The sequence below is a fragment of the Lissotriton helveticus genome, chromosome 10 (assembly GCF_964261635.1).
Source record: "Lissotriton helveticus chromosome 10, aLisHel1.1, whole genome shotgun sequence".
Lineage (NCBI taxonomy): Eukaryota > Metazoa > Chordata > Amphibia > Caudata > Salamandridae > Lissotriton > Lissotriton helveticus.
In genome coordinates, this window is record NC_136071.1 from 658,501,953 (window position 1) to 658,526,509 (window position 24,557).

Consider the following 24,557-nt stretch of genomic DNA (forward strand, 5'->3'; position numbering starts at 1 on the left):
ACGGGGTTGCGTATACAAAACTAGTGGAGGATGTTGATTCATGGTGCAAGCTCCTTTTATCCTTAATGGGAAGGATATCCATCATGAAAATGGTGGTCTTGCCAAGATTCTTGTTTTTGTTCAATAATATCCCTGTGGTCCTCTCAAAGGCCTTTTTCAATCAACTGACTCAAGTACTCATTAAGCTTGCCTGGGGGGGCAAACAACCCAGAATCCAGTGAAAGGTTTTAATGCTTCCTTATGAGATGGGGGGCCTGGGCGCCCCGGACATGGAAAGATACTACAGGGTGGCACAGGCAGCTCATTTGCATATGTGGATACACGGAAATCCGAACATCCCTCACGTGATCCTTGAACGATTATTTGTGGACCCTTCCCCCTTGCCGGCTACTGTCTGTTTTCCGGTTGACCGCTGTACTGGTAGACTGGACTCCATCAAGACTACGAACCATGCTTGGCATGCATTGTTACAGGCACGGGACTGCGTACTGCTGTATTCCCCACTAATGCAGATAGACTGGGCGGTATGGCTTCCCCCCCTGAAAGAGAAAGGAGTCACGAGGGCACTGAACAAACTGGGGATCACAAAGTTGGAAGACCTATTCGTGGACGGGGTGGTGAAAACCTGGGAACAGGTCCTCCCCTTGCAGACAGAGGCCTCCCTTTTGTTACGTTTACAGTTTCACAGGGTCCGAAGTGCGCTACTAGACCTCTTAGGCCCGGATCTGGCGGAGCCACCGGAGGGACCGGAGCTTACGTATGTGATTAAGACGGTGCCATCTCGCAAACTGGTTACAAATCTCTATAAGCTAGGGGTCCAGCATAAGCAGCTCCAATACGCTAAAGCCAGGACAGAATGGCAACGTGACCTGCAGATGCAAATAGACGACGAGATGTGGAAGTATTGTTGCACCAGCACTAGTAAACTGTCCCTAAACGGAAGGCACAGATTGGTGCATTTCAAATATCTGCAACGTGTTTACTATACACCAGAGAGACTACACAGGTACGGGCTTCGACAGTCAGTGGAGTGTGAACGCTGTCATGCGCAAGTAGCAGATTTTATACATATGGCATGGAACTGTCCTGGCATTCACAAATTCTGGAAAGAAGTTTTGTCGGAACTTAGCCAGATATTAGACACAGAGATGATGGCCGACCCGGCACTGGCACTGCTGGGATATTCAAAGACACTTCCGGTGGCGCTGCGACGCCTGGCAGATATAGCTTTGCTAATAGCCAGGCGGGTTGTTGCTGTTTGTTGGATGAGGGGTCCGTTGCCAACTAAGAGGAGATGGGCTAGGGATATGTTATATTGCTGTACTCAATCGGAAACATACAGTGAATTACTTCCCCCTAAGAGTCGCCCCAAGAATTTCTGGGGTCTGTACCAGACATATCTCCGCGCAGGCGAAGAGGAGGAGGCAGAACAGGGTGAGGAAATTGATACACCTGACGCACTCGAGGAGCAAACTGACCATGATTAGCGGGGGCCCTTGCTGAGAGTGGGGAGTGCACGGAGTAAAGTGGGAATCAGAATGGAGATGATATTAGTCTGTAGGGAGTGCAGGGGCGGGGAGCACTACACTATCTAGCAATAATGACAGGGGAGCTGAACGGGGGGAGATCTGAGCGGCACTGTAGGAATGATGTGGAAGTTTAGAACCCGGGTGGAGTGCTGGCTTCCCCCTAATAGACAGAAGGAGGGGTGGCTTGATTACATACTTCCGGGAACTCAAGTCAGGTGGGCGAACTGCTGGCGAATTGTGGGTGGGGGGGTTTGTTGGGGTAGGACTTAAGGATTAAGTTTTCATGTGGGAACTGCTTTTGGCCTACGGCCTACTGGGCTTGGCGTGATAATCGCTCGTTGGTGTGAGAGTGCACTTGTGCAGGGAGCTCGAGACGAGTATAATACCTTGGAACTGTCGATAAAAATGGAGGTTCTTGCATTACATCCTAATTGAATGTCGCCGGGCCTCCGGGATGTCGGCTTATTGGCTGTGTATGGAGTGACTGGTCAATGCGGACATGTTCCTGAAAATTTGCTGCCGGCCTACGGGTTGTAGGCTGCACGCTGTGTAAAATATCCTGCAAGAGAATAAAGGTTTTTGGAAAAAAAAAACCTATAAAAAAAATAATTCTAGTTCCCAGAACAGTGTAAATGGTTGATGGATGTGCAAAGTGTTTTTGTCACACGCTAAGAGTTGGTCTTAAAATTCGGTTACATTTTGTATATCAGATCTGGTTGTATATTGAAACAGAGCAATTAAAGAGGAATACGGAAATGCATATAGAAATTAAAATGCATTGGACGTACCACAGAAAGAGGCACACTTTTCTGTAATAAACTATTGTGGACACTTTAGTCATGCAATTAGAAGGAGCAACCAGGTAAATATCAGGTTTAAGATTATGCAGACTTCATTTGTTTAGCCATTCTAATATCTACTGGGAGAACAATTGAGATGGAAGAAATTCAATGAAAGACATTTTGGAAATTAACAAATCTTGCTCTCAAAAGTTCTACAAAATTGGGCCAAGCTTACTACAAACAGGACAATATGGATCTGATCCCACCCCTTCAGCACCAAAAGAAATCTACATTGCAGGAGGAAGAGATCTATTTGGTGTTGAAGGACAGCAAATCTATGGTTTAGTTCAATAACAGCATCATCCCAATGGCTGCTAAATCATTTTTTTCATCTGTTTTGAACTGGTATCAGCGACTTAACAATAAAGTAAGATCGTCTGTAGATGTTTTGATGAGCAAAGACAGAGTAAAGAATAAATCCATTCCAAACACTAGAAATAACAAAACTATTGGGCAAAAAATGCAAAGCTTAAAACCAGGTAATGAAGACTATCAAACAAGTCATCAAATTGAATTAGGAGTGAAAAAAACATAAGGCAGTCCATTCCCATATAAGGGTAAAACAGTGACCATTACTCCAGAAAGTGCTGCATGAATTTAAACTCTCTCATAAAACGGGAGTGCATTGTGTGTGAAAGAGTTCAAAATATGGAGAGAAAACAGATGTGTTGGTACCACCACGGACTGCTTTATGAAAAAGAATTCTGGGCCCATGGTGCTTTAGTCAATCAGAAATTAGACAAAACAAAAATACTTATGTTATAATTTGCTTCATATTTTATATAGCCACTTCGAGCACTTTTGAAAAATAAATAAAAAAACAATGAAAAGTAACTTTAGTTTTTAGAGGTCCAATGTCTGGGGAGAAGGCTTTGAGCGCGCAGGAAAATGAAGATAAAATGTGAAATCCATCCTTGAGCAGTTTTTAAAGCAACATCTTGACGACACCCTGGGGTGAAGGGATCATATGTGAGGGAATATTTGAAGATAATGATCCAAATTCCAGCCGTTTTCCTAACCTGTGAGTAAAGAGAAAAATATTAGAAACAAAATGTGTCTTAACCAAACCTACAAACCACCAATAAGTACAATGCATAAACTGAATACATATTTTCAATGCTTAATTTGTACCAAAAAAAAGTGTAAGTACCAGGGCATTTCACTGGAGGGTACTGCAGCTTGATTGACCCATTGTCCTTACTAGCACTGCATAATGCCAGTGCCACGGTTATAACCTCAGACTCCAGCAAGTGTGATAATTTGGTAATTTCGTGTGACCAAAAGCTGTGAACATTTCCTGGATGAGGTATTATTGTAATTTTAAATACCGTTAAATACTCGGCTGATGTGCTTAGCTTCAAAACGGAGACAGTGCCACCCTGTGGTGGATTGTCATAAATAAGTGCCGGTGCAGAGCATCGGCAAACACAGTCACAATTTAAGCACTGTGATATTTTGAACCCTTTAGAAGAACTGCGGGACTGTGTATCTGACCTTTGATTGAGCAGTAAAAAAGTGGCAGTTCTGCAACGTGCCAGGTGTGGATCTACCCAAGATATTTCCACCCTAAATTTTAAGCATTTGGTTCAGATAACGTTGAGAGCGTTGGTCTGTGCCAGGGTGTGTCAGCGGCCCAATGATGAAGCATGCCACTGTCTAGTGGGTGAGGGCAGTATTTACAACCTTTTGGTTTTTTTTCCTCCCTAAATGAGTAGTCATAAGACCAGCATTTTAATTCTGAACATCCAAATGGGATGCTCAGAGCTCTAAATTTGTTTCAAAGTCCTTCTCGTTTGGTGAGTTTTTGAGGGTAGCCTTTTGGAGAGCAAGAGAAGGCTTAATCTGTAGTCCTGTGTGTTGTGTGTGGAAATGTTGAGAGGCTTCCATGATTTGCTGCATCCCCTGGTCGCATCTTAGAATTTTGTTTTTTTACCTGGAAATAAATGTACAACTATGAAATATTTAGACTGGGTGAACACAAGTTCATAGAAGGCATCTACTTGGGAGAACCTGCATTAGTAGAAAGTCTTTTTTTCTTCTTCCATTTCAGACACTCTTTTGAATCATATGCTATTTGTAAAGGAGCAGTAAACAGTACATTCCATGGCAAAGCGAAAAAAGCAAAGAGGGCATTTCACTCCAAATAGATTTTACGGTGTCCTATCTCATTTAAGTCCACCATTGGGTTAGACTTCTGATATTAATGTCAGCAAACCAATTTCCTTTATCTCGATGTGTAGTAAACAGTTTTTTTGTTGCAGTAGACCCTCCACTTTTTGCCTGGTATTTCATGCAACTTTGACTGGAGTGCATTGGGTTCCTGCTAACAAGATCCCCAGTGCCAGTGTTCTCTTCCCAAAGCAAGGTACCTGGTCAATCGATTTTTAGTCCCTTTAGCCCCTCTATAAATCCATAGTATGTGGTACCACAGGTACCTAGGGCATAAAGTGGGTCCGTAAGAGCTGCAGCATATCTTGTGCCACTCTGAGGGACCCAGCACCATACTCATGCAGACTGCCACTGCAGGCTGTGTGACACGGTGCTCTAAAAGGTGAAAATACAACATAGCACACACCCTGTGTGCCATGTCCCCATCCACTGCATGTAATATTTTTAAGTCACCCCTACAGCAAGCCTTTCAGCCCTAAGGTTGGGTGAATTATATTACACGCGGCGGCATATCAGCATGAGCAGATATGCCCCTGTCATGGCTATTTCATTTACTGACAGTACACATTAACAGGGAAGCCATCTTAAGGTATGTAAAAGCGGGGAAACTTTAAACTATTATGCTATGCACATAAAAGTCTGCACATTGAAGGCCCTGCGATACTACAAGCCAGTGTGGAATTTCATAAACCCACCTCTGACTTGAAATTTCGTAATATGGCCCTAGCTAAAACCAAGCAAATAAGTATTTGGCCGCTGCTCAGTGGAATTCTCTTCCTTTGGAGATTAGACTCACTGAAAATTGTACCAGTGTGATACGGCCCGCGGGTTGCGATCCCCTTACTCACCCCGCTAGGATTGCCGCACCTCCGAGGCTCCCCCTTCCAGGAACCGCGACCAGACGCAGCCACGAAGGCGTCCATGCCAACTGGAACCCTGCCCCTCTCTCTGTTGCAGGACCCAATCCGGGGATGCCGCGGACCGGAAACGCTTCACCCTGACCCCGGAAGTCCCGCCTCACCGCCGACATCAGGACAGAGAAAAGACGGAAGCCGGGATCCAGACGTCGTCGGAGTATCGTGGCAGGAGATTTCGACTGGAGCTGCGGAAGAAGAAGACGGGAGCGGAGAAGCAGACAAGTGGTCCGAAGACTGGTGGAGTCCCCAGGAGGTGGCTGAAGAGCGGCGCAACTCGACGGAGAGTTGCGGCGGAGCGCGCGAGTACCAGCTACCCTCCTTAAAGCACGCTAGGTGCTCTGTGTAAATACTCCGCCCCCCTTTTGTAAATACTCCTTCTATTCTAGGCACGTTCTGCTTAGTAGCTCGACACCGTGTATAAAGTGTACAGCACCTCGCATTCTAAAAAGACTCTCCCTACACGACCCTCATTGGACACCCTCTTTTGCTTTGCTTTCCCCCGTCCTCCCCACCCTTTCCTCACGGTCCTTTCTGACTCCTCACACCCTGGTGACGGTAACGGTTGTGCAAACCTCAAGCCCCAGCGGGACTAACGGCTCTGTGGGGTTTCGGCCGGGGAGTCAAACAAATCCACTGACAAAGGTGTTGTGGAGTGCAGGTTTTATTGTTTTGTACAGTCTACGTTTTGCAACCGGGACCCGGTAGAAGGGAAGAGGGTTAGCAGCCTCTTCAGCGGCCTCCCGTACTCCGCTCCGCCTCCTTGTTTCCCGGTGTCTGCTGGGATTCGAAGTCCGGATTTCCGCTGTGGTCGCGTGGAGTCCGGGGATGGTTGCCAGAGTGCAGAAAACAAAAGAGAACCAGGGTTACTCGGCTGTTCTAGGCGAACAGTGTTGAGGGAAGGGTAGTGAGGAGGCACGCGTGCAAGTTAACTACCCCGCTATCAGTGAGGGATGGTGCAGGGGAACGTCGGGGATTCCAGAGGGGATTCCAGAGAACTGTGCCGCGTAAGGGTCAAGGTGGTTTGCCCAAACTACGTCCCGCCCAGCCCAGGAAACGAGACCGTACCTGTCCGAGCCACACTTCCCGGGAAGCGTGGCTGGGCGATGCGCCTTCTCGGTGGCCTCCTGGTGTGTCGCTGCTGTCTCGCGTCTCCGTGGGGATGACTCCGCTGCTCTCCTCTCCCGGTCCGTCTTGGTCTCGCCTATTCCCGCTGTGGCTGGTGTTGTTGCCTTCCTCCTGGCTCGTCCTCAACTCCTCTCCGTCCTCGATCCTCCACCACTCCTCTCCGTCCTTGCTTCCACGCCTCTCCACTCCGTCCTCGTTCCAACGCCTCTCCGCTCCGTCCTCGCTCTCCAGTCTCCACTCTACTCCTCCAGGTGTAACACACACCTGTCTCAGTTCTGGGCAGGGTTTTACAGAGCTGATGCGGGAGGGTCCAGGTTCCGTTGCCGCCCACTTAAAGGTGCAGGGGCCCTCACTTTCCAACACCGGTAGACAGCTGGCAACGTCCGATGGTTTCCACGAGTCCGTGTGCTGAAACAACATAGGCAAGACATGAATAGGCAGGCCAGGGGGGCCCGAGTCCGGGTCCCCCACGTCACACACCTCCCCCCTAGGATTCTCCCGATCGGGGAGAGGAAACCTGGACAGGAAATCCGCGTTGGCATTGTCACATCCCTTCTTGTGGCGGACCTGGAACCTGAAGGGTTGCAGTGCCAGGAACCACCTCATGACCCTCGGGTTATTCGAGATGTTCCTGCTCATCCATAACAGGGGAGCGTGGTCAGTGTACAATATGAACGGGTGCCTCTCCAGGTAATAACGCAATTTGTCGATCGCCCAACGTATGGCGAGACATTCTTTCTCGATGGTGGGGTATTTCACCTCCCTAGGGAACAATTTCCTGCTGATATACAGTATGGGCCTTTCTCCCCCCTCCCCTGAGTCCTGGGACAACACGGCCCCGATACCAAAGTCCGAGGCATCCGTTTGAAGGATAAACGGCTTGGTGAAGTCCGGGGACGTCAACACAGGGCTTGTTGTGATGGCTCTCTTCAGTGTTTGGAAGGCCTTCCACATTGCCGGGGTGGGGTTGTGGAAGTCGCACCCCTTCTGCTGTTTTTGCAAGGTATCCGTCAAAGGGGCCGCTATGTCTGAAAAAGAGGGAATGAACCGTCGGTAGTAGCCTACTAACCCCAAGAAGGCTCTCATGTCTTTGGTGTTTTTGGGGAAGGGCGTCTCGGCGATGGCTCTCACTTTTTCTATCTGTGGTTCTATTGCTCCATGTCCCAACAGATAGCCCAGGTATTTCACTTTCTGAAACCCAACTCTGGATTTCTTGGCGTTCACATGGAGTCCTGCGTCTCTCAACTGTCGGAGTATGGTTTGGATATGCAGTAGGTGGTCCTCCCATGAAGGACTGAAGATAATGATGTCGTCGAGATACGCCGAGCTGTACTTCTGATGGCCCCGCAGCACTTCGTTCATTAGCCTCTGGAAGGTGGCCGGGGCGCCATGCAATCCGAACGGGAGGACGTTAAATTCAAACAGCCCGTCTGGGGTTGCAAAAGCCGTTTTCTTCCGGTCCTCTTCACGCAGCGGAACTTGCCAATAACCCTTGGTGAGGTCTAGGGTACTGATGTATTTGGAGTCACCAAGCTTTTCAACTAGCTCGTCAATACGGGGGATAGGATATGCGTCAAATGATGATACGGCGTTTAACGCCCGGAAGTCCATACAAAAGCGGCTACTGCCGTCGGGTTTTGGCACCATCACGATGGGCGAGGACCATTCGCTTCGGGACGGCCTAACCACTCCCAACCATATCATTTTGTCGACTTCTCTCCTGATGGCTTCCCTTTTTGCTGCTGGTATTCGATACGGGCGTTGTTTGACTGTAACACCAACGGGGGTCTCTATCCTGTGTTCCGCCAGTTGGGTTAGGCCCGGTAGGTCGGAAAAAATGCGTTCGAAAGGGTGTAGGATGGCCTGTAATCCCTCTTGCTCGTTTTTGTATAAATCCTCGTTGATCACCAGTTCTCCCAGCGTGGTCTCTTTGTTGTTGCTGACCGTGTCTGCCAGATGGGAGACCACCGGGGTCGCACCCAGCCATTTTTTCAGGATATTGATGTGGAAAATCTGAGTCTTCCTCCCCGTCAGGCGTAGACGGTACGTGGTTTTTCCTATGGTCTCGATGACTTCGTAGGGTCCTTGCCACTCGTTCTGGAATTTCTTGGAGGTGGATGGCAGCAGTACCAGGGCCCAATCGCCTCTTTGCAATTGTCTCCACTTCTTCCCTTTGTCGTACTGTACTTGTTGCTTTCTTTGACTGCCCTCCAGGTGGGCGAATGCCAGTTCTCGAATCTTCCCGAGTTTGTTCTTTAGATTCTGGCTGTACTCAAGTAGAGTTCTGGTCTCTCCCGTTGGCTCGGCTTCCCACACTTCCTTAGTCATCTCCAGGAGGCTCCGGGGTTGGCGTCCGTACAACATCTCAAAAGCTGAACAGCCTAAACTGCTCTGTTTCTGGCCCCGGATAACGTACAGGGCTAACGGAAGGAGCAGGTCCCAATCACTCTCGTTCACCGTAAGCATTTTCTTGAGTACGGTCTTAAGGGTCCCGTTGTACCGCTCCACCAGGCCATCCGTCTGGGGATGATATACCGATGTTTTTATCTGGTGGAGCCCCAGGAGATGGCATACTTCCTTCATCACACGGGACATGAACGGAGTCCCCTGGTCCGTTAGGATCTCCTTGGGGAATCCCACCCGCGAAAATAGTTCCATAAACTTATCTGCGATGTTCCTGGACGTGGGAGTCTTCAGCGGGAACGCCTCAGGGAAACGGGTGGCATAATCCACGATTACGAGGGCATATTTGTATCCTTTTCGGGTCGGGGGTAAGGGACCGATGAGGTCCATGCCAACCCTCTCGAATGGGGTTCCGATTATGGGTAGGGGTTGGAGAGGCACTGCGGCTGGCCTCTGGGTGTTCTTCCTTTGACACAGGTCGCAGGTCTGGCAGTGCTTTTTGATGTCGTGGTAGATGCCCGGCCAATAGAAATTACGCAGAACGTTTTGGGTGGTCTTCTCACTCCCGATGTGGCCCGCAAGCAAATGGGTGTGGGCGTGGAACATTACCTGCTCCCGAAAGCAAGTAGGGACTAGCAGTTGCATGGGGTCTTCTTGTTTGGCCTGTCTATAGAGGAGGTCCTCCTTGATCAGGAATCTGGGATATCGGGGTTGGGGGTTGTTCAGGTCTTGGTGGGCCAGTTCCCAGGCGTTGAGTAGACTGGCATCGTTGGCCTGGGCAAAGCGGAAACTCCTATCGCCCTCCCACGGCTCAGGTGACGTTAGAGCCGGGATGGCTACGGCCTCGGTCTCCGTCTTCTGTTGCAGGCGGTCTTTAAAGAGCTCCAGGAAGTGGGGGTTGTCGGTCCCTAGAATGAGATTCTCCGGTAGAGCGTTCATTACTCCCACCTTCACCACCATTGTGTCCTTCCCCTCTACCTCAATGGGGACGTAGGCCACCAGATACCCCTTAACGTCCCCATGTACACATTTGATGTATACTACGGCTTCTGGCATTACCTGGAGGGGCCTCACGAAACAACCCTGCATCACTGACTGCTTACATCCCGAGTCAAGGAGAGCCTTGACCACCTTACCGTTGACTGCCACACTCACGTGATAGGCTCCGCCGAGCTCCGCTGAATACATGACACCCTTGGGCAGGAAGCGGACGTCCATAGGTTCTTCTTGGGAGCGTTTCTGGGGGCAAAGCCGGGCGATGTGTCCCCACATCCCACAGTCGAAACACTGCGGATCCCGGAAAGGGGTCTCCGTGTGTAAGGGTCTGGGTGGGGGTAGCCCAGGGGGAGCCCGCACTCTACGTTCTGGCCGGGGAACAGGTCGTGGTGTTTTCTCGGGTTCTGACACATGCAGGCGGGGTTGGGCACGGGCGAAGGTAGCCGCCATCTCCATTGCTTGGGTAGTGGATAGCCCGGAGTGCTGACGTAGCCACCTTTGTGTCCCAAAGGGTAGGGCCTCCAGGTATTGCTCCAAGTATATCTTGTCCATGATCTCTTCCTTGGTGCACGAAGCGGGGAGCAGCCACTTGTCAGCTGCTGCCTTAAGGCGAAAGAACAACGTTTTTGGGTTATCCCCGGGTTGCCCTCTCTCCTTGCGGAAGCGCACCCTATACGCCTCGGCGTCCAGACCCAAATGGTCCAGTATGATCGTCTTGATCTGTCCGTATGCTGTCTGTCCATTCCCATTGGCGACTTGGTAGGCGGCCTGCGCCTCGCCGGTGAGAAGGGGGGCGAGGAAGAAGGGCCATTTCTCCGGGGGCCATCCGCACGCCAAGGCCACCCTCTCGAAGTTTGTGAGGAACGCGTCGGGGTCCTCCCCCGAGAGGTACTTCTGCAAGGAGATGCCTGCTGGGGTGGGTGGGGGACGGCTCTCCCGCCCCGCATTACTGGCTGGATCTACGACCGTCGTTCGGAAGGTTTCCCTGTCCAGATGGGCGGCGGCCAGTTGCTGTTCGACCGCCCATCCCAACTGCTCTTGGCCTTTCAATAGGGCTTGTAAGATCTCCTCCATCGTCGTGTCCCGGATGGGCTCCTCGGCTATGCCCGCATTCTCCACCACTTGTGGGGTTTCGGCCGGGGAGTCAAACAAATCCACTGACAAAGGTGTTGTGGGGAGTGCAGGTTTTATTGTTTTGTACAGTCTATGTTTTGCAACCGGGACCCGGTAGAAGGGAAGAGGACTAGCAGCCTCTTCAGCGGCCTCCCGTACTCCGCTCCGCCTCCTCGTTTCCCGGTGTCTGCTGGGATTCGAAGTCCGAATTTCCGCCGTGGTCGCGTGGAGTCCGGGGATGGTTGCCAGAGTGCAGAAAACAAAAGAGAACCAGGGTTACTCGGCTGTTCTAGGCGAACAGTGTTGAGGGAAGGGTAGTGAGGAGGCACGCGTGCAAGTTAACTACCCCGCTATCAGTGAGGGATGGTGCAGGGGAACGTCGGGGATTCCAGAGAACTGTGCCGCGTAAGGGTCAAGGTGGTTTGCCCAAACTACGTCCCGCCCAGCCCAGGAAACGAGACCGTACCTGTCCGAGCCACACTTCCCGGGAAGCGTGGCTGGGCGATGCGCCTTCTCGGTGGCCTCCTGGCGTGTTGCTGCTGTCTCGCGTCTCCGTGGGGATGACTCCGCTGCTCTCCTCTCCCGGTCCGTCTTGGTCTCGCCTATTCCCGCTGTGGCTGGTGTTGTTGCCTTCCTCCGCTCGGTCCTCGGTTTTCTTCCACTCCTCTCCCTCCTGGCTCGTCCTCAACTCCTCTCCGTCCTCGATCCTCCACCACTCCTCTCCGTCCTCGCTTCCACGCCTCTCCACTCCGTCCTCGTTCCAACGCCTCTCCGCTCCGTCCTCGCTCTCCAGTCTCCACTCTACTCCTCCAGGTGTAACACACACCTGTCTCAGTTCTGGGCAGGGTTTTACAGAGCTGATGCGGGAGGGTCCAGGTTCCGTTGCCGCCCACTTAAAGGTGCAGGGGCCCTCACTTTCCAACACCGGTAGACAGCTGGCAACGTCCGATGGTTTCCACGAGTCCGTGTGCTGAAACAACATAGGCAAGACATGAATAGGCAGGCCAGGGGGGCCCGAGTCCGGGTCCCCCACGTCACAGGCTCCTTCTCCTTTTTTCTCTTGCTGCCCTCCGAGGACCTTTCCCCCACCAACCAGGACATCCCGAAGACATCTACACCCAAGACCCGGACCCCTACCGAGACCCTACATCACCCGGAGGAGGAAGAAGACATTTCACCTCGTTTTGTACAGTGGAGCCATATCTTTTGTTCACCCCTGTTTTGCTAAAAGAGCTGCCTCGTGTGCAATAAAAGACCACTATTGCCCACTATATCCGGCCTCCTTGCCTGCTTTTCCAGTCCGCTGACCGCCCACGTTCACATCCAGATATAGAAAGAAATTGAGAACCTGGCTTTTTCCAGGCTAACGGATGAAATGATGTATCTTGTTCAGTGCAATCTCTCAGTGGTTAGGCAACGACTCAGCACCGTGTCATCCCATTAGGAATAAGTGTTACGCTTTAGAAATAAAATAAAATATAATATATACAGGGCACTGGTCAAAATGAGTTTCCCCAGCTACAGAATGAAACCTATGACGTTTGGTATCAAACACCTCATAGTGATAAACTTACACTGATTCCAGTGATGGATTTGGGTGCATGTATCAGAGGTACCCCCTGAAAACGTACCGACTGCTAGTGTATTGGATGACTGGTCCTGTCTAGCCTGACCCTCTGAGGCGAGAGCCCGCGCTAAGAGGTCAGAAACTATGCCTCCTCTAGCAGGAGGTGTTCTTCCAAAGATGCAAGGTCCGGTTCACCGTCCTACCGCTCACTAGGACTACCAATGCTGTAGCCGCCCAGGAAGAGGTCGCCATGCTCCCACAGGTCAGATCCGTCCTCTCTCAAAGTGTGGGATACCAGGAACAACTGGTGCGGCGCTGTACAAATACCTGCGGTACCGGACCCCTTGCAATAACCAAGGCTTGTTGTGTCCAGATCGGACACCAATACCAAGGAAGACCGACCTGTACGTGAGAGACTACGGGGACAGTGAGACCCGTACCAAGAGTGACCCAACTGACCTGTTTTCCCATTTGCTGCAGAAGAAGACAAATGGAGAGCCTCTGACTCCCGTCGAAACACACCTCTGCACCCAGCTGTCTCAATACCGCCCGAGATTACCTGTGGGTGGCCTTACCCCATACTCACCTTAAGTCGACGAGAAGGGTCCCCTAAGTCGTTGATAAGAGCCCAAATGCAATACATGTTTTTACTCCATAGTAAAACATTACTGCTCATAAATTGCACTGTCAACTTTTGAAACATATAATCATATCTCGAAAAGTACTACCCCGATTTCAATGATCATGGTATCCAATGTAAATTCATAAAAAGATGTGTCAATATTATTATAAGTCGATGTCGGACTTTGTGTGCCTCACTTGCTGCCTTTGTGTGTGCAATAAATACTAAGCACTTCCCTCAATAGGAAGCTCTCTTTATGTGATATATCAAAAATAATGTGTAAAAAGTCCAGCGATTCCCTTATAAGTGGACAGGGGCTTTTACAGAAGTATACTGTGATGTATGATCGCCCGGTTTCATTACTGCTGGGAAAGAACTGTATTGTTATGTAACTATTAAACTGATGCGTACCACAAATGCAAAATCAATAAACAAATGTAAACAAAAAAGCAGTGGACAGGGGCTTTCTATGCAATCCTAAATTTCTCTATTAGGGGGTAGGGTGGCCGAGCAGCCTTAGGCTTAAGACAGAGGAGTGTGAGACATTTGCAAATACACACAATCATTAATAACAGACGTACATGACTCAAAAAGGTGATCCACACCAATTTATAAAAATACCAAGTACTTTTATATATGATTTGACATCAGGAAAATTTGTTCAGGTAAGTATGTTTTTAAATATAAATTCTTTTCACTTTAAAAAGTGGACACCCTGCAATGTCTGAGTTCTGCAAGGTTATCCTATGGAATGAAGAATAGGTTCTGCAAACAGACACAGTACATTGACTTACTAGACCAATCTCCAGATTTTAAGGAGAGTGGGGGGCAAGGTTCAAGGCACCACCATCAGTACACCACCAGTGGTACGATGGCAGCCAGGTGCAGGGTGCAAATCAGCATCGGGAGCCCAATGCGTTTCAATGGGAATAGGTAATTGGATTTGTGGTTTGTAACTCACATTTGCTTGCTTCCTATTTGCAAGTTTTATTTACGTTAGGCTATCCAGCTTGAGTTCGTCCCTCCCGTGGAGCATACGGTATTTACTGTAATATTTCAACAGTGCTCGATTTCTGTAAACAGGCCTTTAACACCTTCAGCGCTACCGCGTTTACCTGCCCTGCGCTGAGAAAGGAGTAAATGGCTTGTTTGTGACAAAGCCAGCTCGTCATGAGCGCAGGGCAGGTAACGCCCATGACGAGCTGGCTTTGTCATTAGCGTCGAAGTGGTTAAATCTTGTTCATATTTTGACACATTTGTTGTGCATTTAAAGACAGAGGTCAAATGCCAGGATCTGGCTTCAGAGAGAGCTTGTTCACTTTTCTCTCTCTGACTTAACAGTGAGAGGATTTATGTGACAATCATGCTGGCTACTGAGGATGTGCTGGAGGAAGGCTGTCTGCTATTTTTTTCTAGCACACAACAAAGTTCAAATTTCTATAAACGAGCTGTGCAGATATTACAGAATACACCAGAGTTGGGAAAGAACAAATTAAGCCCATTTTTTCTAATCTGAAGTGTGTTGGAGACAAATATTTGAATACGATCAAAACAAATCAATACACTAGGTGATGACATTTCCACACATTATTGTTTGTGAGCTGTATGCTTTCATCACTAAAATATTATTTCTATGCAAATATAATGGTTATTTCAATTGAAGGTGTGATGTCTGTAATGGCAGTGCACTACCACACCAGGCATACTCCACTCTACTCTGTACCACTCCATGCCAATGCATTCTTTTCTGCACCAGTGAAGCCTTGGCCACTGCACACTACAGCACTCCAGTGTAGGCCACTCCACTCTAGTCTTCACCACAGCACTCTACGCCAATGACTCTTCTCTGTACCACTCCACTCTGCGCGCTCTATGCCAATCCACTCTACACCACTATATTCTACACAACTGCCCTCTCTGAAACAATCTACTCTAGGCCACTGTACTCTACTCTAGCCAATGCAGTCTAGGCCACTCTATGCTCTCACGTGGTGTATGTTGTTATATTGTGATTTTTAAAACTTTTGGGGGCATAACGAATTTGATTCTTCACCTACTTGCCGCATGCTGATCACCTCTCCCCGGTCCCCGCTGATGTATACTGCAGAAATGCTATGGTCCTTTGCTGCGGGTAAGCACATCTTAGGGGCTAATGTTCAGGCGAGGCTGCTAGCTGAAAACTTACTGAGGACAAATAGCATGGAGGTCATGTTCAGGCCATCTTATTCGATGATTCAGGAAAAGGCCTGTGCCCCTACAGTATGTGGTTTGAAGGTAGTGGTGCTCAATACAAGCTCTTTACAAAAGCACCATCTTGAGGTGTTCTCCTTGTTACAAGATGGGGATATAGACATTCGGGCACTTACGGGAACCTGGTTAGGGAACATGTCAGCCCCAGATATTATTGCAGCACTCCCAACAGAATTTGATGTCTTCTGGCAAAACAGACCAGGGGACACTAGAGGGGGGGGGGTGGCGTTCCTTTTTAAAAAGAGCCTAATGGTCACTAAAATAATAGCAGAAAATTGCGATAATGCAGATATTCTGGGGGTAAAAATCTCCTTTAAATCATCCTGCATCGTACTCATGGTAGTTTACCGGCCCCCGAGGACCACCCCTAGCTTTAATGAGCTTTTTCTGGAACTTATTACTGATTTATGTTCCAGATCTAAACGTTTGTTAGTAGTGGGGGATTTTAACAACCATTGGGACAAGATACAGAGAGGGTCAACAGCTGATCTATTTGAGACCACCATGCTCTCAATGGACCTTCAGCAATTGGTCAGCAGTCCTACCCATGTAAAGAGCCACACTCTTGACCTTATCTGAACCTCACAGCCTTGGGCGGAGATAACAGATATTAGCCCCTGTGCTTTGTCTGATCACTCGCTGCTTAGATGCTGGGTCCCGAGCGATAGCCAATTATCGCAGCCCCCACCCCTGTGGAGAAAGGTAAGAACTTGGAAAAATATTGACGCAGATCACCTAATAGCTACCCTGCACTCAATTCCTCCCTCTAGAACGGAAATAGTCAACCTGGACCAAAAAAGCGAAGCCTTACTGACCCATCTACAGCAGGCTATAGATATAGTGGCACCAGAGCGGAAAGAAAAAGTGAGAGATAAAGGAAAGGGGGCCCCATAGTTTAATGAACCATTGAGGGGGAAAAAACAACATCTCAGCCAAGCTGAGAGGCGGTGGCGACAAAGCTATGAGCCAGCAGAGCTAGATGCTTAGAAATCCCTTCTTTCCACTTACAAAGCAGCCATCTTAGCTAGGAAAGAAGGGTATTATGAGGGAAGGATTGTTCTGGCAGAGAACAAATAAAAAGAGACCTTCGCTATTCTAAAGGAATTGAGTCAAAAAGCTGAGAAGAAATCCACAGTAGCATCTTTATACAGTGATGCCTTCCAGGAGTTCTTCCTTCAGAAAGTTAAGGACATCACATCGGAAACTGCTAGAACCCCCACTGACCCCAGCTCCCTCCATCAGATCAACCTCCTTCCCTGCCTCAGCAGTCAGCTTTTTAATTTCCCTAAAATTGACTCAGTCACCTTGGTATCATTAGCAAACCACACCACACCAGGATCTCGAGTACACCCCTGCCCTCCGAGGAACTTTCAAATGGCCATGCGAGGGCTGGAGAAGCAGGTCCTGGAATTACTAAATAATTCTCTGGATTTGGGTTATCTGCCGATAAATTTCAAAGAAGCCAGGGTCACCCCCCTGTTGAAAAAATCTGGTGCGGATACTCTGACTTTAAAGAACTATAGACCCATCTCTCAGCTCCCCTTTCTAGTTAAGGTATTGGAACAGCACGTATTAAAGATACTTTTGAAGTATCTGGAGGACCACCAGCTACTCCAAGCTAGACAGGCGGGCTTTAGAGCTCATCATAGCACAGAGCTAGTGATGGTGTCCGTTCTGGACGAGCTCAGAGTTATGGCTGACAATAAACAGCCAAGTGCCCTGATTTTATTAGATCTGTCAGTGGCATTCGATACGGTCAGCCATAATATATTGTTGAACCGTCTCACAAATCTGGGTATTAGCGGCCAAGCATATCAAAGGCTAAAGTAATTTCTGTCTGACCGATAGTTCAGCTGGGTGAGCAGATATCGGACATGGGCTCCCTGGCTTGTGGTGTACCCCAGGGCTCTGTATTATCTCCACTCCTTTTTAATATCTATCTGCAACCCCTTGTGGAGACCCTAACTCACATGGACTGTCAGGTCTTTAATTATGCCGATGATACTCAGCTTCTTATCCGGTTAAACAACTCCCGCCAGGCCCAGGAGTCGGCCAAAAAGCTGCTCAGGTTCACTGTGAACTGGATGACAGCCAATTCATTGAAACTAAATCCGGATAAGACCGAATTGCTTGTCATTCCAAGTAATAGTCCATGATGTGCTCTCTTCTGGCCTCTGGAACTAGGTGTAGTTCCGGTACCAGTCCCAGTTGTAAAAAGCCTGGGGCTGAAAATGGACTCTGAACTATCTATGTCTTGCCAGGTTACCACGGTAGTGGGAGCCTGTATTGGCTTACTTAGGCAGCTACGGAAACTCGCTCCTATCTTGTCAACATCTTCACTACAGTCAATTGTCTCCGCCACTGTCATCTCCAGGCTGGATTACGGGAATGCCCTTTACATTGGCCTCCCCCAGAAGCTTATTAGTAAATTGCAGGTGGTGCAGAACAATGCTGTTAGGCTTATTTTTAGACTTCCTAGAAAGACACGCACTACTCCTCTGTTACCTAAACTACATTGGCTCCCCATCAAACAGAGAGCACAGTTCAAGGGTCTATGTATTGCCCATAAGGCAATCTACGGTCAGGCACCCAAGTATATAAACGATCGCTTGGTGAAATATGTTCCTGGCTGGACTCTGCGATCATCTGAGGCCTGTAGGTTAGCCCCTCAGGTACATCTCTAAATCCAAAGGGGGTAGAACGTTCTCTGTTTTCCTCCCACAGATCTGGAATGATCTGCCGGAGTACCTACGTAGGGAACCGGCTCTGCTCACCTTTAGGAAGCTTTTAAAAACGTTCCTATTTAGAGAGGCGTTAACAACTGCATAATTTCTGCCATCGCCGCTGCCATTATATTTCTGCCCAGTAATTTACTAACTCTTCTCTAGAAGCGCCTAGAGACCTGTAGGTAAATTCCCAAAACGTTCCTCTACAATCAGAGAAGCCTCTCACCCCTCTGGTAGACGACAACGGGGCAGTCCCCCCACCGCAATCGCAGCTGGAAGACATTATGGGTCTAACTGAGGCCTCCCCCTTGCTGCCACAACTCCTACATCCCCTACTTAAGTCATTCACGGGCCGTCCACAGCAAACAATGACGGCGGAAATCCACGGACAAGTTGGCCCAGTACAATGCAACGGTAGTTACTCCTCTTTAGAATTGCTTACTTCGCCAACAACAAAAATATTAACAGCACCAACAGACTCAAGCCCTTCACTCAAGCTATTTCCGGCCTCTGGCCTCACTAGGACTTCATGTCATAGTCAATCAGTGCAGACGGCCGCAAATGATCAGCCCATGTCGGATCTGTCCCTTTTCCTCAAGATTTCCTCAGAATCCCCAAGCCCGAGCATCACCCTGGAAGGCGAATCCAACGTAGAAGAGGACACTAAGACCGGTGTTTGGCCTCAACTACTGCAGACCCTTCAACAAACCGTGACTGCACTTAATTATCATTCAGTTAAACTAGAGGTGCAAGTCGATTTATTAAACACCCTGGCACTCTTCACGTCAGGGATCGACGGCAAATTAGACCAACTGAACTCGTTAATTCTAAGGGCACAAGCATCCGCGAATTTTGTTCAACCAACATGCTGCTGCTCTCCAATCATTGACTCCCTCTCCCTGCTCTCAGATTGCCTTTCCACTGTCATTAGGGAAGTAAAGCAGCTGAGAGGAGAACACGTGCCAGTCAAACTGCAACCCACCAAACACCAAGAACAGGACAAACCACGGGAGGACTGTGGAAACAAAAGTATAGCGACAAAGGAAGAAGAAGTGGGAATTACAGGATCACTTAACCCCCTTCAATCAATGAATGGTCACCTTCACAGTGCGCCTATAAAACCGACCTCGATGGTCGAAAACTGCACGCTCTCATCTCCAACCGGGCCCACAGACCAGGATGCCAAATCTGTGGACGGTCGATCTAACAGCCCTGCTTCATCACCCGCCCCATCAGCCTCGACCTCTCTCTGGCCTATTCCTCATTGCACCAAAAGAGAACGTAAACGTCAACGCAAAGCAAGAAACAAACTCAGGGCTAATTCCAACTTGGCCCACCAGAATCTTTTCCTGATCTTCTCGATAGCTGAAAACAAAAAATCCTCCACAGAGTCTAGCACAGTGGACCCAAAGGTAAACCCAACAATAACCTCGAACGGCCCAACTGTGGACTCGCACACTCAAGAATTGGAGAGGAACCCTCAGAGTCTAAGATCTTCAACAATTGCCTCGGCAATCAAAGCAGAGGGAAGTAAGCCTGCAACAAACACAATGGAGAGCCCAGCTAGGTCAAGTTACACTGGGCAAGAGACAGCGGCAGGAAAATCCCGACAGTCAACGGATCTCCTCCCTCCCGGGAACGAAAACTTAGCAACAAAATTGAGTTTTACCAAAACCATTTGCAATGACATAGCTGCCATGATCAGCCACATTCCACAACCAAAACGGGCATCACAAAAGCCATTTAAAAACAGATTTGATGTAACAATCGAAAAACCGACCCTCGAACCCACAACTGCTCCAGAGCAGCGAAATGACAACCAATCGTGTCATCAGATCTTATTAGCCCCCGAGTACAAATCTAAGGGGCGGCACGATATTCTCAACAGATCAAATCTGCTGAAACTAGCGGAAGGCATACCGGGGCTAGAGGGTCTGGTCACGAACAACATCAAAACCATTGAATTCCTTCCCCCACGAGGAAACCAACCCTCTGAGGTCACCGTTGTAACTTTCACACAGGCAGGCTGGGCAGGAGCCTTCCTTGAACATAAGGCTACTCTGCGGATCTGGGGGAATCAGAGTGTACCCTTGCTCAACACCAGGATATCCAATCACGCTGCTATCCGGTGCAACGACACCTACCAAGCCGGCCTCCATCAAAAACAAAGAGCATGGGAGGCCGTTCTCTGTTCTAAAAAATGCCTCAGGGTCGGATATAGAACCCAAATCCCCTGAAATAACGGTGAGAAACAAAGAACCAGACCATGCCTGGAGGTGGCTGCCAGCAGTATTGGCCACAAAAAGCAGGAATTGAACATTTGCGCCAGGTTCACCAGAAAAAATATACAATCTATTAAAACCACTCCTGTCGCCAGGGGCACAACAGCACAGTGCAGTCAGCAGTAAGAGGGAGCCACCCTTTTCACTATGCTCATGGAATATCTGCGGCCTACATCATAAAACCTCAAACGAAGACATTATGTCCTTCCTGGGGGAACAAGTGGCAATTGCCCTGCAGGAAACTTGGGAATTGGAGGACCGCCCCATTGAAGGATTCATTGAATATCGGAAACAGGCACTGAGGGACAGCCGCTTTGGCCATCCTAAAGGCGGGCTGTCCACATACATTTCTAACAACCTAAATGGCGAATTCAGTCAACTTCACTTGAAAGAAGACTTGCTACTGGGGGTGAAAATTAACTTACGGAGCAGACAACGACCGATTTTGCTTATTAACGTGTACATTAACCCTAACACTCGCACAAAGAAAGATCATCTGGCCAGATTCTGCGATATAATGGAAGATATAGCCACTGTATATCCCAACTCGGACCGCATTATCACAGGGGACTTTAACACCAACCTTTTCCAGGGGAATACAGCAGATTTAGAAGGTCCCAACATGACCAGCATCATTGAGGCGGTCCCCCAATCTAAACCCCCTGCGCAAGCCTTCAATACATTAGGCGAGGTCACTGTGACAAGACTTTACAACGCAGGGTACCTAGTTGTGAACGGAAGATCAGCAAATGACTCCCCTCCAAACTGGACATGGTCAAACAGAAGAGCAAAATCCTACCTGGACTTTACCATCTGCAACTCGGAATTCCTGTTCAATCTGGCCAACTTCTCCGTCTTGCCAAGGCCTGAAAGCGACCACAGGCCACTGGTCATTTCCTTTGCCATAAATTTAGCTCTCCACAAAAAGGCTCCATCTACATACAAAGGAATACACTCCGACAACTTAAAACGTCTGAAATGGAGTGAGTCTAACTGTCAGTGCATCTTAAATACAAGCAAGGATTTCATCAGGGGTGTCGTAGATCCAATGGTTTCCCCAACAGCAATATGGTCGCAGCTATGTGCACATTTGATCAGAATTTATCCAGCGACAAGGCAGGGCCCAAATCGGACACCACCAGTAGGAGCAACAGCCCTCCCCATGATAAAAACACTAAAACGATCGAGAAATAACGCATTGAGGCTGTTTTTAAAATTTCCAGAGAACAGCAGTTTCCTCGATACATACCATCACGCCCAAAGGGCATTCAGGAGGGCTGTCACCCAAGAAAAAAAGGCCCAGGAAACTCAATTCTGGGTCAAACTGGTTTGGGAAAGTAAACAACAGAATTCCAAGATATTTTGGTCTCTTGTCAACAACATCGACCGAAACACAACATCCTCTGGATCTGCGAACATCCAGGAAGCAGACTGGATCACGTATCTGACAGAGCATTTCCAGGCACAAGAATACCACGACTGCCCTGAACTAATATGGGCTTCTGACACTGGCGCGGGCAAAACATCGAACCCCCAACCCGACTACATGCAGGGGCTAACCCCATCTGAGGAAATGTCTGAAGATAGAGTTGTCAAAACACTTACGAAAGGGAGACAAGACGGAGCACCAGGCCCTAATGGCCTGCCCCAAAAGCTATTCAAGTCCGACGTCCCCTTTTGGTCTAAGGTGCTATCGAATCTCTTTAATTACTCCCTGCACCATCAAACCATTCCTGATTCTTGGAGAGGTGCCATTATCCATCCCATCTACAAAGCTGGATCACGAGGCAACCCGAACAACTACAGATTAATTGCCCTGCTGGACATAGAGGCAAAGCACTTTGCAGGCCTCATTTTGGAGGATCTCAGGAAATGGGTAAAGGACAAAAATCTGATTCCTATGAATCAGACAGGCTTCACCGCCAAATCAGGAACAATGACAAACTTATTGGCAATCTCCACCATCATTGACAAAGCCCTCACAAACTCCAAGTTGATTTTCTGCTGCTTTGTCGACTTCAAAGCAGCATTTGACAGGGTGCCTAGGGCTGCTCTGTGGCAAAAACTGAGGGAGTGGGGAATCCCAGACAATATCCTAAATCCCATCATCATGCTGTACTCCAACACATGGGTCCGAGTGAAGTTAGGGGCTGGCGCACATCTCTCCCGTAAAATCAGGACCTTTCGTGGTGTCAAACAGGGATGCGTGTTGGCCCCCCTTCTCTTCAATCTATTTATTGCTGATCTATCAAGCACGTTGGAGAAAGTAATTAGCCATCCACCAAAAGTAGGAGGCACGGCATTAAATAATCTCTTATATGCCGATGACCTGGCATTGTTCAGTCTCACTAGAGTGGGGCTCCAGAGACTCCTTGATGCCCTAATGCATTACACGGTCAACAACCAGTTAGAAATCAACATGAAAAAAACGATGGTTGTTCCGTTCGGCAAAAAACGTTACAGCGGTGGAGGCTGGACAATTAACAAAGAAAGCATCACAATTGGCCAGTCGTACAAGTACTTAGGGGTCCATTTGGACTCCAGGGGCAGCTTCACCAAGCAGAGTACTGTGATTGCAGCCAAGGCCACTGCGCTAAGGGTATCCCTGGCTAAGCTATCAAGGAGACTCTCAGGCCCCACGCTCTTGCCTTTACTGGATGTGCTTAGAGCAAAGATCGGGCCAACACTTTCGTATGGTATTGAGATCTTTAAGGGTAAAATGAACAATTCCTTAAACAAACTGACAATCAAACTCTACAAGAAACTGCTCCATCTGCCGAGTTCCTCCTCACCAGCCCAGGTCAGACTAGAGTTGGGCTTAGTTAACTACGAATTCTCTAACGTTGGCTCATATCTTAACCTGATTCACAAACTAAGACAGGCAGAAGATGGCACCCTGGAATTCTTGGTTTGGAATGAAATCAGTGTGAGCAATCCGGGGGGGTCATTTGGTCGCCTTCTAAATGACTACACCCAACAAATGTCTGCTGCGGACCTCTGGGCCCTTAATCCAAGTCAGACTGCCTTCAAAATTACAATCAAAAAAGCTACAAGACTTAAATCTCTGATTACGGACAAAGCTCTCCTTGTGAAACGTAGCCATGCATGGGCAGTAGTCAACTCCTACAAACGAATATCCCCGGCTAACTACCTTTCGACTACTTTTTCTTATCAGTCAAAGCGATGTCTGATCGCCCTAAGACTGGGAGACTGGCGCTTCCTTCAAAACCTTCCTGTATGGCGTCGAAAAAGGGATGATCAAACGTGCAGAGCGTGTAGGTCAGCAAATGAAACTTTTTTGCTTGTGCTTTGTACATGCCCTTTTTTTATTCTCCAACGTAGACGCCTTCTCAGGCCAGAATGGATTAGGCTGGGAGTTCGGACTTGTAGACATGCCACTATTGCCGCTCTGTCCCCAGAGAACACTGTTTTAAATATAAAATTGGCCAAATTCATTCAGCAAGTGTATAGTCTCTTAGGAAAACTGTGCAGAAAAACATGTACTTTAACCACACCTGCATAGTGCGGGAGTGCGAATTTCTAAATTGTCACGCTGCAGTAACCACCGAAAAGAAGGCCAAATTTTACTCTGTTTTTACATTTCCTTTTTTCTTATTCTCTTTTAATCTATAAAATTGTGTTAATGTGCTCGAGGAATCTTTTAAAGATATGTTTTATATATCTAAATAAATAATTTATTATTATTACCTGTAGGTGATTTGCGTTATATAAAAGTCATATAACATAACATAACACCACTGCACTCTACGACACTCTACTCTGCACCACTGCAGTCCATGCCACTAAACTCTACTCTGCACAACCTACGGCACTGCACTTTACGACTCTACTTTGCACCACTCTACAACTCTCTGCTCTGCACTTCTGCACTCTGTCACCGCACTCTACTCTGCACCACTCTACTGAACTCTACGCTAATGCACTCAATGTCACTCTACACGCCCTCCACTTTGAAACAGTCTACTGTACACCACTCCATTATAAGGCACTCGGCA

At 48.4% G+C, this 24,557-nt stretch overlaps 1 protein-coding gene across 2 annotated transcripts in view; it reads right to left on the reverse strand.

Annotated features, from left to right (window-relative positions):
- Positions 1 to 212: 212 nt before the first annotated feature.
- The window catches only part of LOC144784436 (nuclear distribution protein nudE homolog 1-like), a 182,731-nt gene continuing 158,386 nt past the window's right edge, over positions 213 to 24,557 (reverse strand). For both annotated transcript variants that reach the window (XM_078663191.1, XM_078663190.1), the window contains one exon: positions 213 to 3,390. In XM_078663191.1, coding sequence (XP_078519317.1) covers positions 3,297 to 3,390 — 94 coding nt within the window. In that variant the 3' untranslated portion in view covers positions 213 to 3,296. The remainder of the gene's footprint in view (positions 3,391 to 24,557) is intronic.